We start from the raw sequence: 14442 nt of genomic DNA, 5'->3' as shown, positions 1-14442 counted from the left end.
TCTCTCACCTACTGAAAAACCTCGCTCCAGCAGTTTTTCCTCTCCATGGGTCACTCTCTTTGCATGCATACTGTTATGTTCTATATGTTAACAAGTATACATATAATAGTCTCTCAGTATCCTCGGGGGACTGGCTCCAGACTTCCTGTGGATACCAAAATCCACAGATGCTCAAATCCCTTATATAAAATGGCATAGTATTTGCATGTAACCTACGTGCATCCTCCCATACTTTAAATCATCTCTAGATTATTTATAAAACCTAATACAACGCAAATGCTATGTAATAGTTGCCTGTGCAAGGCAAATTCAAGTTTTGCTTTTTGGAACTTTCTAGAATTTTTTTCCAAATATTTTCAATCTGCAATTGGTTGAATCTTCAGATGCAGGACCTGTGGATACAGAGGGCTGACTGTACATACGTGTTATTTCTTCCATCTTAAAGAGCGGACTTCTTTCCCTCACTTTTCCAGACTGTTCCTACTCCATTTCTTTGCCCTGACCCTTGGCAATGTAGCTTTTGCCATCATCACTCCACCTAAACTGCTCATCCAGATTACCAGTAATCACATTGCTAAATTCAGGGGTCAATTTGTAGTCCTCATCTTACTCCAGCAGTATTTTTACATCACTGATCTTTCCCCTCTCCTTGAAACGCTTTCTTTCCTTGATTTCTAGGCTACTATGCTCTCTTGGTTTTCCTCCTGTCTCCCTGGTGACTTCTCAGTCTCCTCTGCTATCTCTCCCTACTCTCCTGACTACTTAACACTGGAATGCTGCAAGGCCCAGTGCTTGGTGCTGTTCTCCTCTCTATCTACACTCCCTCACTCAGTGATCTTACCCAGTGCAGGCTAAAGATACCTACATGACAATGACTCCCAAATTTATGTCTTCAGTCCAAAACTTCCTCCCAAACTCCAAACTCGCATAGACAACTGTCGGTTTAATATTTCCACTAGGATATCTGGTAGACATCTCAAACTTAAATGTCTAAAACTGAACTCATGATGATCTTTCCGCCCACATCTCTTCTACTTGTAGATTTTTCCATTCAGTTTATGGCAACTTTACCCTTCTCCCTGTTCAGGCCAAAACGTGGAAGCATCCCCAACTCCTATCTTTCTCTCACACCTCATACCCGATCCACAGTTAATCCTCTTGGCTCTACTTTCAATATTCATCCAGAACCCAATCACTTTTCACCACCTCCAGGGCTACCACTCCAGACAAAGCCACCACTGCCATCTCTCAAGGATTACCGTAATAGCCTCCTAATTGCTTTTCTCGTTCCTAACCTTCCCTCCTCACAGTCTGCTCCAAATAAGCAGCCAGAGTGCCTATTTTTGTTTTTAACCTTCTACTATGGAAAAGCCTACATAATAGCATAGAGAATACTATATTAAACCCTATATACCCATTATACAGACTCAATAATTATTACTGTGTGACCCATCTTGATTCATCTTTAACCCCCATAGTACCCTGCCCTCCAGATTATTTTGAAGCAAATCTTAGACATCATTCCATAGAGTGATCCCTTAAAAATATAAATCAAATCATTTTACTTATCTGCTCAAAACCTGCTAATGGCTCCCCCTTTAAACTCTAAGTAAAAACAAAAGATCTTTTTTTTTTTTTTTTTTAAATCTTTTGGCCACGCCACATGGCATCTGGGATCTTAGTTCTCTGACCAGGGATCGAACCAGTGCCCTCTGCATTGGAAGCGCGGAGTCTTAACCACTGGACCGCCAGGGAAGTGCCAAAACAAAAGATCTTATAAGGGCCCTGGAAACCCTTCACCATGGGCTTGCAAACTATGGCCCACAGACCAAATGCAGCCAGATACCTGTTTTTATGTGGCCCATGAGTTAAGAATGGGAGCTAAAAATGGTTTTCACGTTTTTTAAATGGTGGAAAACAATCAAAAGAAAAACAATATTTTATGACATATAAAATAAATTTAGAGTCCATAAATAAGCAAATGAGCATGGCTATATTCCAGTAAAGCTTTAAGTTTCGTCTATGGCCGCCTTTGTGCTACAAAGGCAGAACTGAGTAGTCGTGACAGAGACCATATGGCCTCTAAAGCCTAAAATATTTACTATCTGGCCCTGTATAGAAAAAAATTGCCAACCCCTGCCCTAACCAATCAGGTCCCTGTGTAATCTCTCCGATCTTCTCTTCCCACACACTCCATTCCATTCTCATTGGCCTCTTTCCTATCTCTCGGACAAGCCAAACACACTCCTATCTCTGGGCCTTTGCACTGGCTGATCCCTCTGCCTGGAACATTTTTACCCCAAATATCTGCATTGTCTTCTCTCACCTTCGAGTCTTTGCTCAGACGCCACAGCTACGGTGAGTCCTACTCTTACCACTCTATTTAAACTTGCAATGTATGCCTCCTGCCCCACAATCCCCATCTTCTTACCATACTCCACATTTTTCCTTTCCATAGCACTTACCACCTTCTAACGCGATATTTAGTATCTATTGCTTATCACTGATTTCTCCCAAACCAAAATTTAAGTTCCATGGTGCAAAGTTCTTTGTTGGTCCACTGATAAATCCGAAGTGCCTAGAACAGTGCCTGGCACACAATTAGGCACTCAAATATTTGTTGAATAAGTGAAATTCCTTATAATCAAAATTTTAAGAGACTTTTATGACCACCACAGCAGTATACATCTCCACTTCATTGATCCATGTATCAACACATGATAATTGAAGCATGGCAGGTACCTCACAGAAGAAATTCTCCACCTGATATGGACCACAGTGAGGTAACAAGAAAGTCAACACTATTTGCACCAAAGAGTTGCTGAAACCTGTTACCCAAGCCACTGCTGCCAGTTGTTGGCATAGCCAAGAGTGCATGATAACTGTGTAATGGAGAGGCTGGCAGGTAGCTACATAACAATCAAAGGCCATTACTGAAAGAAGTACACATTCAGTGGATCCTAAACTAAGGAACATGAAAAGTTAAGCTATGCATCCCAGGTAGCTGATATTTCTCCAGTGGCTTTGGATGTTGACTAGCATTTGGGGGACAGGGGAAGTAGTATAGCAAAGGTCCAAAAAAGAGAGATTAGACAGAAAGAAATACATGGGGGTGTGGAGTCTGGCATCAAGGCGTGACAAGATAATGACGGCTAAATTCCCAAGGAGGGTCATTATGTAGAAAACGGAGATGGCCAGAAAAAGAACCATTTCTAGGTTGGGCCATTCAGAGAAGCCCACCAGAACAAAGCCATCAGAGTGATGAAAAGTGTTACTGAATTTTCTCATTGCTTAACACTACTTGCTGGAAACACCACAGTCAGAATTTTGAAGCCTGATTATCCTTTGCTTAGAACTTAATGCTGGTTCATGAACCTACATACAACAGAGGAACTGGATAGGGAATGCTGAAACAAGTAAAATCATTAATGTATTTCCTTTTATTACCTCAGCAAGAAAACTAAGAATTAGCAATTATATACCTGTATTTTAACAACCATATTTTAAGCCATGACTTTCATTTAGTAAACTCATAGTTTACTAAGTAGAGGTATTACTAAAGTAAAGGTAGTATAGATGCATTACAAAATATTTGTTATAAAAAGGTGTTGGATCTGTTAAGATTGAGAGAAACTAAGACTTCACTGGAGCTTCATTAAATCTCTAATTTACTCAGTAAAAAAAATTTTTTTAAGAGTCTTAATTTGGAAAGACCTTTACAAAATGCAGAATCTAAACTCTAAGTAATAAAAACAAAACCACTGCCCTGCAATAAAAAAACCCACTCCAGAATGTTCCTTCCATCCACCTGTTCATCCACTATCCATCTATCAATCTAATATTTATTGTCCATCGGCCATGTCGGGGGTTTGGAGGATCTAAGGATGAAACAGTTTGAGCTTGCAGCCTACTAGGGAAGCTAAGACTCATAGATAAATAACTACAATAGAGGGCAGAATGTGGCAATATGGGGCGTTTTTTCTCTCACCACAGTCATGCTGCCAATTACTAACTGTTGTAAAAAAAATCATCCTTTAAAACAGCAAAAATGGGGGAAAATGCAGGTACCACAATAAGGAAAATAAGTAAATTAACAGACATAAATTCAATGTGCTATTATAAAATGACTAAATGATAATTATGAAAAGATGGGAAATATTTTATTTTTTAGTGGGGAGAATGCATATTATAAACTAATCTATGATACAATTAAATACGGATATATTTATTCAATAAACACTAATTGAGCACTGACAAGGGGCAGGCACTCTCTTTTGTGCTAGGGGAAGAATGATACATAACCTTGGCCCTCAAGGGGCTCACATGTGGGGCGCAATCAGGAGAGAACTTAGAAAAGCATAAACAGGCAATGTGTTAAGGCAGTAGACCCCATGGGAATAGTTTTCCTTAAAAATTTTCCCCCTTATAATTGCTAAAGTGCTATAGTTAAAATAAATAAAATCAGCAGGAAAAAATTTTTTTAAAAAGCAAGACAAAGTATCCGATTCTGTCAAATGTAAAAACGAGTTTAAAAACTAAAAGTGTTTTTGGGGTCCAGATTGTATTCTTTAAATACCATTTCCCAGTAAAAGAACCAGGGTTACTTGGAGGAGTGGCTGATCCCAGGTTTAGAGCAAGAAATCTACAAGATGAGCCAGATAGCAAGGAACCTCACGAAACACCTAGAGCCACTGTCCCTAAGCTATGACATCATATGGCCCCCTTTCTGTGAAGGTGAACATGCAAACCTAACTCCAACCAGACTGTATACTATGCAAGAGGTCTGGGAAGTGGAAGGCCAGCCCTTCCTCCCCTCTCACCAGGAAATCCACCTTATTACATTTGGAATAAAAGGTGAGATGACATTCTGGAAAACTAGATTATGAAGGGTCAACCTTTCTGCCTTTTCTGGGGGTGACTGGCCTCTCCCAGCCCCATCCTCCCCACCTCCAATGTTGCTTTTGGGTGCACCAGCTACGACTTCTACTTCAAGCAGCTGAATTTCTATGCCTCAGATGTCTCAGAAAACTCTACTTGCACTACCATATGCAACAAATATGCCTATGAGAATGACTTTCAAACCTATCAACCAGAATTTATCCATTCAGATGCATCTTTCCCTATCAAATGAGTTGCACTTAGTCCAGCAACAGGGTCATCTGTCAAATCATCCTGGAACCCAAGTCATCCATCTACAACGGGTGAGCCACACAAGAACATGGGCCTGGTTGTTTAGAAGTTATGGCTTGTTTCCACCCAGGATCATCTAGCTTCAGAACTCACCTAATTCATCAGATCTGAGAGTGAAGGATGGAAATTAACCACCACTATGGCTATTGAAAAGAATAAGCTGAAGGGTCCAGAGGCAACATCCAAAAAAGGGGTTCCAGAAATGGTCTGTACAGTAGCAGAGCTCTAGGAGTGAGTGGGAAGCCTGTTGAGTAACCTTTCAATTAGCAGGATGCTCTCACTGGGAGGGTGAGTCTGGCCAATTTGGTGTTAGCCCACTCCACCACTTCTCATTGGGACTTACCTGAATACAAGCCCCTGTCTTCAACTTGCACAGGTTGCAGACTAAGGCCCACCGACTGGGTGGAATATGGGAGACCTTTGTGATTGGTTCCATCCTCTCAGGACAAGCAATGCTGACCTACAAATAAAACACCACCATAAGGCAGAAGGCACCAAGGCATTCCAGAAGTACCTTTCACAAACCATAAATGATGTTACAAGAAGCTCAGAGCATCAAAACAATGAGGTGAGCCATGTCTCCTAAGGTTACTATGGAACTTAGAATAAATAAAACCCATCTCTAGCCACTGCTCAGGCCTTCAATCATTTCCAGTAATATAAATGATTCAGAGGGCAGGAGTAGAGACTAGGCATGGTCACCTTAATGAATCAAAGATATCTACACTTTACTTAGGAACCAAAGAAAGCTACTAAGGAAAGGAATTAAGATTCACAAAACCTAGCACCTCTCACATGTTTGAGATGGTGCCACATGCCTTGTGTCTTTTTCATTTAATAATGAATGATGAAAAACAGTGGCAGTGACATAGTATCGTTGGAAAGTAGCAGCAATCTGTGTAATGAAGAGATTGCAGCACATAAGTAGAAAAGATGAGGATAACATTTTAAAACCAGTCTTTAAAATCACGTTAACTATCACCAGCTTACTCTATTCTCTCAGCCAAAGTAGCTTTAAAGTGAAATTAGTCTTTGAGAGAGTGCTGAAAGAGATGCTTTTTAAAAACACAGAACTTTTTTCCGTGTGAAAATAAGGGGTCAAGCAACTTCTGGTAAAAAGTGTTTTCTTTTTCTTTTCTTTAAAAATACATACATGAGTTTCTAAGAGAGAAACGACCTTGAAGAGTGAAGGACTGTTGAGTAAGGACAGTTAAACTAGTACAAGTTCCACCCACATCGAGAAACCAACAGGAGAAAGATCAGAGACATCTAGAACAGCCCCAAAAGTACTAGAAATCAGGTACTAGAAACCATAAGAAAATGTCAATAGGTGAGAAAGCTTCTTTTACTTTTAAAGAACTCTTCCTGAGTCATGTTCCAGACTTTTAATATTTTGAAAGAGCCTGCTTTATTAGCTGGGGAATTTGCTGCTAGAAACTAGTGACTCTCAGGCCAGAAACCTCAGAGTTCATTTCACATGTCTATTAGCTGGATGTTCTTAGTAAGAAAAAGAAACCACTACTCAAATTAAAAAAACAAACTGACTTCTATATCCATAAGAATACCATAGTATGTACCTAGAACTTTCAGTTTAACTTTGTGAGCTCGACTGCTAGACAGATTGGACGTTAACAAGAATAAAGCCAGGCAAGTTTTAAAGGAGAATGAATTTCTGATACAGTATCATCAGCTCCCCATAAACTGAATTCTGCAGTCTCTCTTGTTCTGCAGTTAAAATGCTAACAAATTTGCTGGCTTGGATAGGGTTCGGGGAGAGAGAATGTGAATGAGATGTCCAAACAGATTTTTTTTTTTAAAAAAAGGGCAGGCATAGGGCTTCCCTGGTGGCGCAGTGGTTAAGAATCCTCCTGCCAATGCAGGAGACTCGGGTTCGAGCCCTGGTCCGGGAAGATCCCACATGCCGTGGAGCAACTAAGCTCGCGGGCCCCGACTATTGAGCCTGTGCTCTAGAGCCCGCGAGCCACAACTACTGAAGCCCACGCGCCTAGAGCCCGTGCTCCACAACAAGAGAAGCCACCACAACGAGAAGCCTACACACTGCAACGAAGAGTAGCCCCCTGCTCTCTGCAGCTAGGGAAAGCCCACGCGCAACAATAAAGACCCAACACAGCCAAAAATAAATAAAATAAATTAAAAATAAATAAATAAATAAATAAATAAAAATAAAAAGGGCAGCCATAAAAAGTTAGAAGTAATGTCTGGAAGCCCTCAGGAAATAACAGCAACTGAAGGACCAGATTAAATAGTGAGGGGTGGCATTCTGAATAAAGAAACTCTTAAAAAATGGAATATTACTCAGCAATAGAAAGGCATGACTGTTGACACACACTATAATATAGACTGCTAGCCAGACAGAAAAGAGTACATACTGTATGATTCCATTTTTAGACAAAACGAAACTATAGTGATAGAAATCAAAATGGTAGTTACTCTTGGGTAATAGGGACCCAGATAAGGACTGGAAAGTGGGTGTGAGGGATCCTTCTGGGATGCTCTATGTCTACTTCTGGGATGTCCTATGTCTTGGTCTGGGATGTGGTGACAGATACATACATGTGTAAAAACTTATGAAACTCTACACTTAAGATTTGGTATTTTTAAGGTAGGTTTTACCTTTAAAAAATCTGCTGCTCATACCCTCTCCTCTCATCCAAATTTATCCAATACCACTGGTAGTACCACCTATAAATTAATTAGCATGGGCTCACATGCCCACTTGCAAAAGAAGGATGTGAGGGAGGTCAAGTGGAACCATTGTCACCTCAGAAGCCTGGGCAGGCATGAAGCATCTCCATGAAGCCTGAGTCAGTCTGAACGTTGTGGGAGAGCAAATGGCCTCACAGACCTGGATGAATTCTTACCTCTGGAATCCACAGGGCACAGCTGACATGAGCCCATTTAGTCCCTGTCCTGGTGGTCTTCATGGCTCCACCTTTCTTTGGACATAACAGACATTGTGGATGAATGCCCAGGACACAGGAGCGACACAGCCAGCTGCCTTCTGGGACCTTGAGGATGCCGTAGCAGGCCTGGAGGCACGAGGAGGAGAGGGGGTAATGGTTAGCATCTTCTCACGGGGTCAATGTCTGCTCCGGTACACAGTCACAGAGTACCCTCCACTTTTAGGAGAAAGAGGCAAATAAGGCCAAACGAGCTCATATCCAGGATTTAGTAATTTTAAAACACTCAAAAAAAAAAAAAGCAACTTCTAGCATCTGTTTTAAGGTCAGCATGTCTGTCTATGAGAATCAACTTTAAGGACGATAGAATAAGACTAGAAGGAAATACACGTAAAGGTTAGCCCAACTGTTATCTGAGTTTTGTGATTACATATTTTTTTCTTTTTTGCCTCCGTTTTCTAAAGCTTTCTCAATGATTATGTATTATAATTAGTCAGTCATGTACTCACTGAACAACTTCTACATGTCATGCACTGCTGTGATCAAGAAAAAAGTGTTAAGAAATAAGCAGAATGAAACTTCTGAGGAGCAAATGAGCTAATGTTAAAGAGCCTAACAGTGCCTGCTGCATGAAAAGCACTCTCAGGAAATTGTAGCAGTTACTTGCTTGAGTTGAAGAAAAAGGGACTTATGAATGGATCCTGAATTGAACAGACTATTAGACTAATCACAATAGTCCATAATGAGTCCTTGAAGCTACTTCAAATTCCTTACAGAATGAAGTCGGACAAATAAATAAATGAATTACTGTTGGAGGTGGGAGGAGGGAGATTAGTTTGGAAAATAGTTTAGATTTCCTTTTCACTGTCTCTAATTTCGCCCATCCTTCCCCCCTTACTGCTCTACTCTCACCATTAGAGACTATAGCTGGGGGCCACCTGGCTCCCCATGTGGCCTAGCATACCTTCACTACTGACTGATTCACCACCGCAGCTTCAAAGTCTGTGCCTGCCCCAGAAAGTTCACCCACAGCTCAGATTCCAGTTCCAACAGTCACCATTATGTTACCCCCGCAACTGGCCCCCTTTCCAAACTCTCTCTATCCATATCACCACCATGCTTCGCAGCTTCCAGATCCAAATTCCTTGACTCTTATTATCCACTTTCCTTCATCTACTGTCCCTTGGGCTTGCTACTAATCCCTACGGAGTGGTCACTAGACTCTGACCTTTCTCTCCATCCCCACCACAACTGCTCCATCCAAGTCCTCATTCACATCATGCCTGGATTGATTTATTTCTAAATTCTCTTCCTCTCCCTTCATACCTTCAATCCTTCTTCTATTTGGCTGCCATATTCTTCTTACTAAAACAAAGACTTCATACCATTGCACAGCAATAAACCCTCTAAAAACCCCTTCTGCTCCCACCCCCAACCCCATCTAAAACCAGGGGCCTACTTCTTGAGGCCTGTTTTGTAAGGCCAACAAGCTAAGAATGGTTTCCATATTTTTAAAGGGATGTTAAAAGAAAGAAGAATATGTAACAGGGACTATATGTGGTCCTCAAAGTCCAAAATATTTACTATCTGGCCCTTCAAAGAAAAAGCCTGCTGTTCTTCACCTCAATTCTCAGATCACTGTAGCCCCTGTGTCTGCTCCACTTCCTGGCTCCCACCCTCCACTCAACGTCGTTTCTCTCTCCAGGTACTTAGTCGACATCATGTATTCTTCTCTACTTTAACTGTTAATGTTTCATCTCCTCAGTGATACTGTAAGGTCACTGGGGGTAGGTCCTTTACCATCAATTTATCTGGAAGGTTCTCTACGCTGAGCTTGAGTAGGTGGTTTGGTAGAACAAATAAATTTCACTCAACAACTGAAGCTGGATTCCAACTAGGCTGCTGTCACAAAAGCAGGGCATCATTTTATAAGGTCCCTAACCTTCAAAGCTTTTTCTTTCTCTGAGATCCAGAAAGTCTGCAAGGAAATGAAGGCAAGCTTTCTCCCTAAAACAGAGCCTCTTTCAGACCAGCAGAAGAAAAACCAGAAGCTGGTTCTAGGAATACCCTTTATCAACTGGCCATTTTATTGGGTAGAAAATCATTTACTGAGCTCTTGTGTAGACTTATTCCTGGTCATAAGATCATAGAAGCTTGTATTTCATTGTAGTGGCTCTCAACTTTTGCTAGACCACAAAATGACGAAGGTTGGACTGTATTTTTTTAAAAAACTGCACACATGCACGAACATATGTTTTACATATAATTTCAAGGGGTTAATAAATTTAGTGCTAAACATTATACATATGACAGGTATAAAAACTATGAGCATGTACCTTCAGGCAAATTAATTTAGGCCTCAGTTTGAGTGTTCAATACCTGGGCTAAGAAGCAGACAATGGAATACATTAAGGGCCTTGGAATGGTCCCAATTTTCACACTTTTTAATGAAAAAAATTTAAATTAATTGTTAAAATCCAACATCTACTGATGTAAAATAAACCTCTCTTCTAAAGTACTGACCATAAGTGTATTATAGTCACAGAGGAACAAACAGTTGATATAATATGGTGGCAGTAAAGAAGAAAAATTATATTTAATGAATATAATTGTCAACATGTCCCCAATTCTGTTGAGTAAACCAAATCTTCCAAATCATTTAAGACACTTTTCAGTCAACAGAGGGAGCTCTAACCTAAGTATCTCTTTAGAATTCAAGTGACCCTACTCACTTCGGAAGAATTCTCTTTTATATGAAACTTCATGTGGCATCAACATCCAGCTTTAATACATACCAGCTTATATTCTGCAAGGCCTGGTCAGGTGTTATTGTCATTTCTTTCTACGTGAGGAAAGGGCACCATTTATAGTCATTACTGGATATGTTTTCAAAGCAAAATACCTTTAAGGAGAATTATTATGCTACATTTCATTTTGTTAGTTAAAGAACCTGGAAGTAATTCATTAATATTTTGTCCCAACTGTGAAGGACAAATACAGAAAATATATACAGGTGACCTCAGTACCATTACCTTCAATTCTACTAAAGATCCACAATCATTTATCTGAAAACTCTAGGGTAAGAAACATCAGGAAATTCAGAATTGTGCATATCTTAGAAAAGTGGTACAGTATAGACATGGCATATTACCTAACCCCCTAATGGGACCAGGGCAGTGCCATATAATCAAATACATTAATATTTCTCTAACAAAATATATGAGTATTTTCACAAAATGAAATAAAGACTACAAATAGCCTCATACGGGGTGAGTTCTGCTACTGCCCTCAAATCAGTTTTGGTGCCCAACTTAAGTAAAAACTTGTAGTTTTCAGAGCTTTAAAATTTTGGAAATGCATAGAAGGGACTGTGGACCTGTACTGTCAGATATTTAAGTTTGTACTTAAGTAGTAAAGATTTTCTCTCTCACTAAAGGTGAGACATAAATGCCAATAACTGGTAGAGTGAAGATAAATTTTCAAAATTCACTCTAAAAGGATACAAGTAAAAGGAAGAAAGAGACCCAATTGATCACAGAATATTCTGAGTACCTTTTAATACAGAGGGTTAGGTTAGGTGGCCCATGGAACTAAAATAAAGTCTTAAGTCCTGGTTTCTCTCTATCTCCTGTGTTCTCTAATCATTTTAATAATTTTGTAGTCAGGATGATCCTTCTAAATTACAAATCATATCCTTCAGGGTTGACAGGACAAAACCGAAGTTCCTTAGTTTGTCAGAGAAGGCCCTTCACATGTGTCCCTTGTATCCCTCTCTACCCTCACTCTCCATGCATTCCCTACTCGACCCCACCACTTTCCACAGGTCTGAACAGCTCAGAGTTGCCTCTAACATACTTTGCCTACTCTCACTACCCCACCTGAACATGTTCTCCTCTCTGCCTGAACACACGCTGCTGTTTTTTTCTGGCATTTCCCTTTGGCCATTAAGATTCAGCTTGGATGCCACCTTCTGGATGTTATCCCCGACCCCCATCCCTCCCATGCACTTCCACAGCAGCATGGACTTCAATCTACAAAAACACTTGGCATACTATGCTAAATGGGCAGTTTCCTTGTAGACCCTACACCAGATTCTGATCTCCCTGGGGGCAAAGACCATGTCTGCCTCTTCATCACTGTATCTTCAGCATGCAGCACAGTCCTGGCACATGGATGGTGTTGCATACCTATTTGCTAGATAAATTAATGAAATGAATGAAACACACAACAGGTGCAGAAGAGTGAAAAATCACTTAGGGTAAGGGAGTTCAAGAAAGGATTCGAACTAGATCTTGAAAGATATGTAAAGTTCTGTTAGCCGGAGGTGGGAGAAGGCATTTTAAATTGGTGTGGCTGAAACATGGAGACAGGACAGCATCAGGAATATTCATCACTGCCCCACTGAGTAACCTTATTTTGCTAGCGCATAGGGCTTGTGGGGGAAAAAAGGGAAAGAGCTGAAAAGAATGTGGATATCACCATCATCATTACTATTAATTAAAAAAAGTAGTGTGGTAGAGAAAGAATGACAACTAGCTGTAAGAGGTTGGGTAAAGTCACTTCACCTCTCCTGGTATTATCTGTAAAATTAAGGAGTGGGACGGTTTTTTACAATCCTAAAATTCTATGATGTTTAAAAGTGGAGTAGACCTAGTTTCCTGGGAGTGGTATATTTGGGAGACAGAGGAGAGCTCTGGGTGCCAGGATGAGGAGTCCCGACTTCCAGTTGTAGGAAGTGTAAACTCCCCAAGGTTACTGACCATGGGTGTAACCTGATGATATAACAGGGACTCCAAGGCAGAGGAGAGACTCCCAGGCAGGCAGCAAGGAGACTCCCCAGGGGACTGTAAAAGTATCGAACAAGGCAATCTCAATGGCATGGGCATGAAGATACACAATAAAGACCTGGGTTTAGCCCCCTGGAGTAAAGTTAATAAGTCACCTTGGGGATCATAAGGAGTATTATTTCTAAAGGAATTACTGGAGAACAGCCAGGCCAAATCTTTATTTTCACCCTTAAATGCAAGCTGCTACCCAGATATGGGTGCTGGAGATGATCACTGAACTTCAGAAAGGCTGACCGTGGGGAGGTGGCGGTCTCCACTCTCACTAACCTGATGTACACAGATGTTACACTTATCACAGAACACCATATCATTCCCTTCTTCACTGTCTGGAGACCGGCACACATCACAGATCACATCTTCATCATACTCTATGCCTAGCCCTTCCTCTGTCTCAATAGCATGGTTCATATTTTCATGGCAATGGCGTTCCAGGACTTCTACTGTCTTTTCCATAAGATTCTCATCAACTGGCCCACAACCTGCACAGAAATACAAACAATCAATCAACCCATCAGTCAGCTGTCATTCCCAAATCACCTACTGTGAGCCCGGTGCAGGGGTGGGGAGATTCTAAAGGATAAAACCATCTCTTCCCTGATCTAAAACAACCAGATTTTAAAGAATCTTTTACTAGAGCTATTCTAAAATTTACCTATCATCACATATTAGTGTTTGACACATGAAAGGAGAAATACATTTCACCATATTCTTTGTAAGTTATATATACTGACCCTTTCAATTTCCTGTCCAAATCCTAGCCAGTCTCCTCCTAAATCTGTTTTCTCTCTCTCTCTCTCTCTCTCTCTCTTTTTTGTGGCTGCGCCATGCGGCTTGTAGGATCTCAGTTCCCTGACCAGGGATTGAACCTGGAAAGCCCGGAAACCTAACCACTAGGCAACCAGGGAACTCCCCTGAATCTGTTTTCTCTTATTCCCACTGAGGGAGGACTTTCATTGGACTTTGTAATCTTGAACACTTTATAGTATAATAAAATAATTAGAATCATATAACTATTTGGATATAAATAACAATTCATTCTTAGCAAATTAGTTCCAATGAGCACATCTAATGGTTACACAAGGAAATTTTCATACAAAAAGGTATTAAGCCATAAAGGAAAATTCTAGGTACTGCATATGTGATTATACATATGAAATATTTGTTATTTGTTTTTCAAACCTGACTTTTAGAAAATCCAATAATATTTTCTAATGACAAACTATAATATAAAATAAACATTAGCATTCATAAAGGTCTAACTGCAAATTCTGAAATTACCTTTTTTGCCTCTTGATTCCTTTTCCTTCTATACTTTTAATTTTTCTTAGCCTTCTATACATAATAACTCAACTAAAAGATTCATATGATGGCTATTGGTAACAACTAAACACTTTTCTTCTTAGGGGGACTGATGATTTTGTGAGAGCACACATATATTTATTCTAACAGCTTATAAACTCAGGAGTACTTCTCAAAGTGATCCA

At 40.3% G+C, this 14442-nt stretch overlaps 1 protein-coding gene across 7 annotated transcripts in view; it reads right to left on the bottom strand.

Annotated features, from left to right (window-relative positions):
• The window catches only part of JADE3 (jade family PHD finger 3), a 157046-nt gene that overhangs the window by 14783 nt on the left and 127821 nt on the right, over positions 1-14442 (bottom strand). For all 7 annotated transcript variants that reach the window (XM_061177654.1, XM_061177655.1, XM_061177657.1 and 4 more), the window contains 3 exons: positions 13226-13437; positions 8073-8240; positions 5534-5650 (listed from right to left, as the gene is read on the bottom strand). In XM_061177654.1, coding sequence (XP_061033637.1) covers positions 5534-5650; positions 8073-8240; positions 13226-13437 — 497 coding nt within the window. The remainder of the gene's footprint in view (positions 1-5533; positions 5651-8072; positions 8241-13225; positions 13438-14442) is intronic.

The sequence above is a fragment of the Eubalaena glacialis genome, chromosome X (genome assembly GCF_028564815.1).
Source record: "Eubalaena glacialis isolate mEubGla1 chromosome X, mEubGla1.1.hap2.+ XY, whole genome shotgun sequence".
NCBI lineage: Eukaryota > Metazoa > Chordata > Mammalia > Artiodactyla > Balaenidae > Eubalaena > Eubalaena glacialis.
The sequence above is the reverse complement of the archived record's forward strand: the minus strand, read 5'-3'. Positions and strand labels throughout refer to the sequence as shown.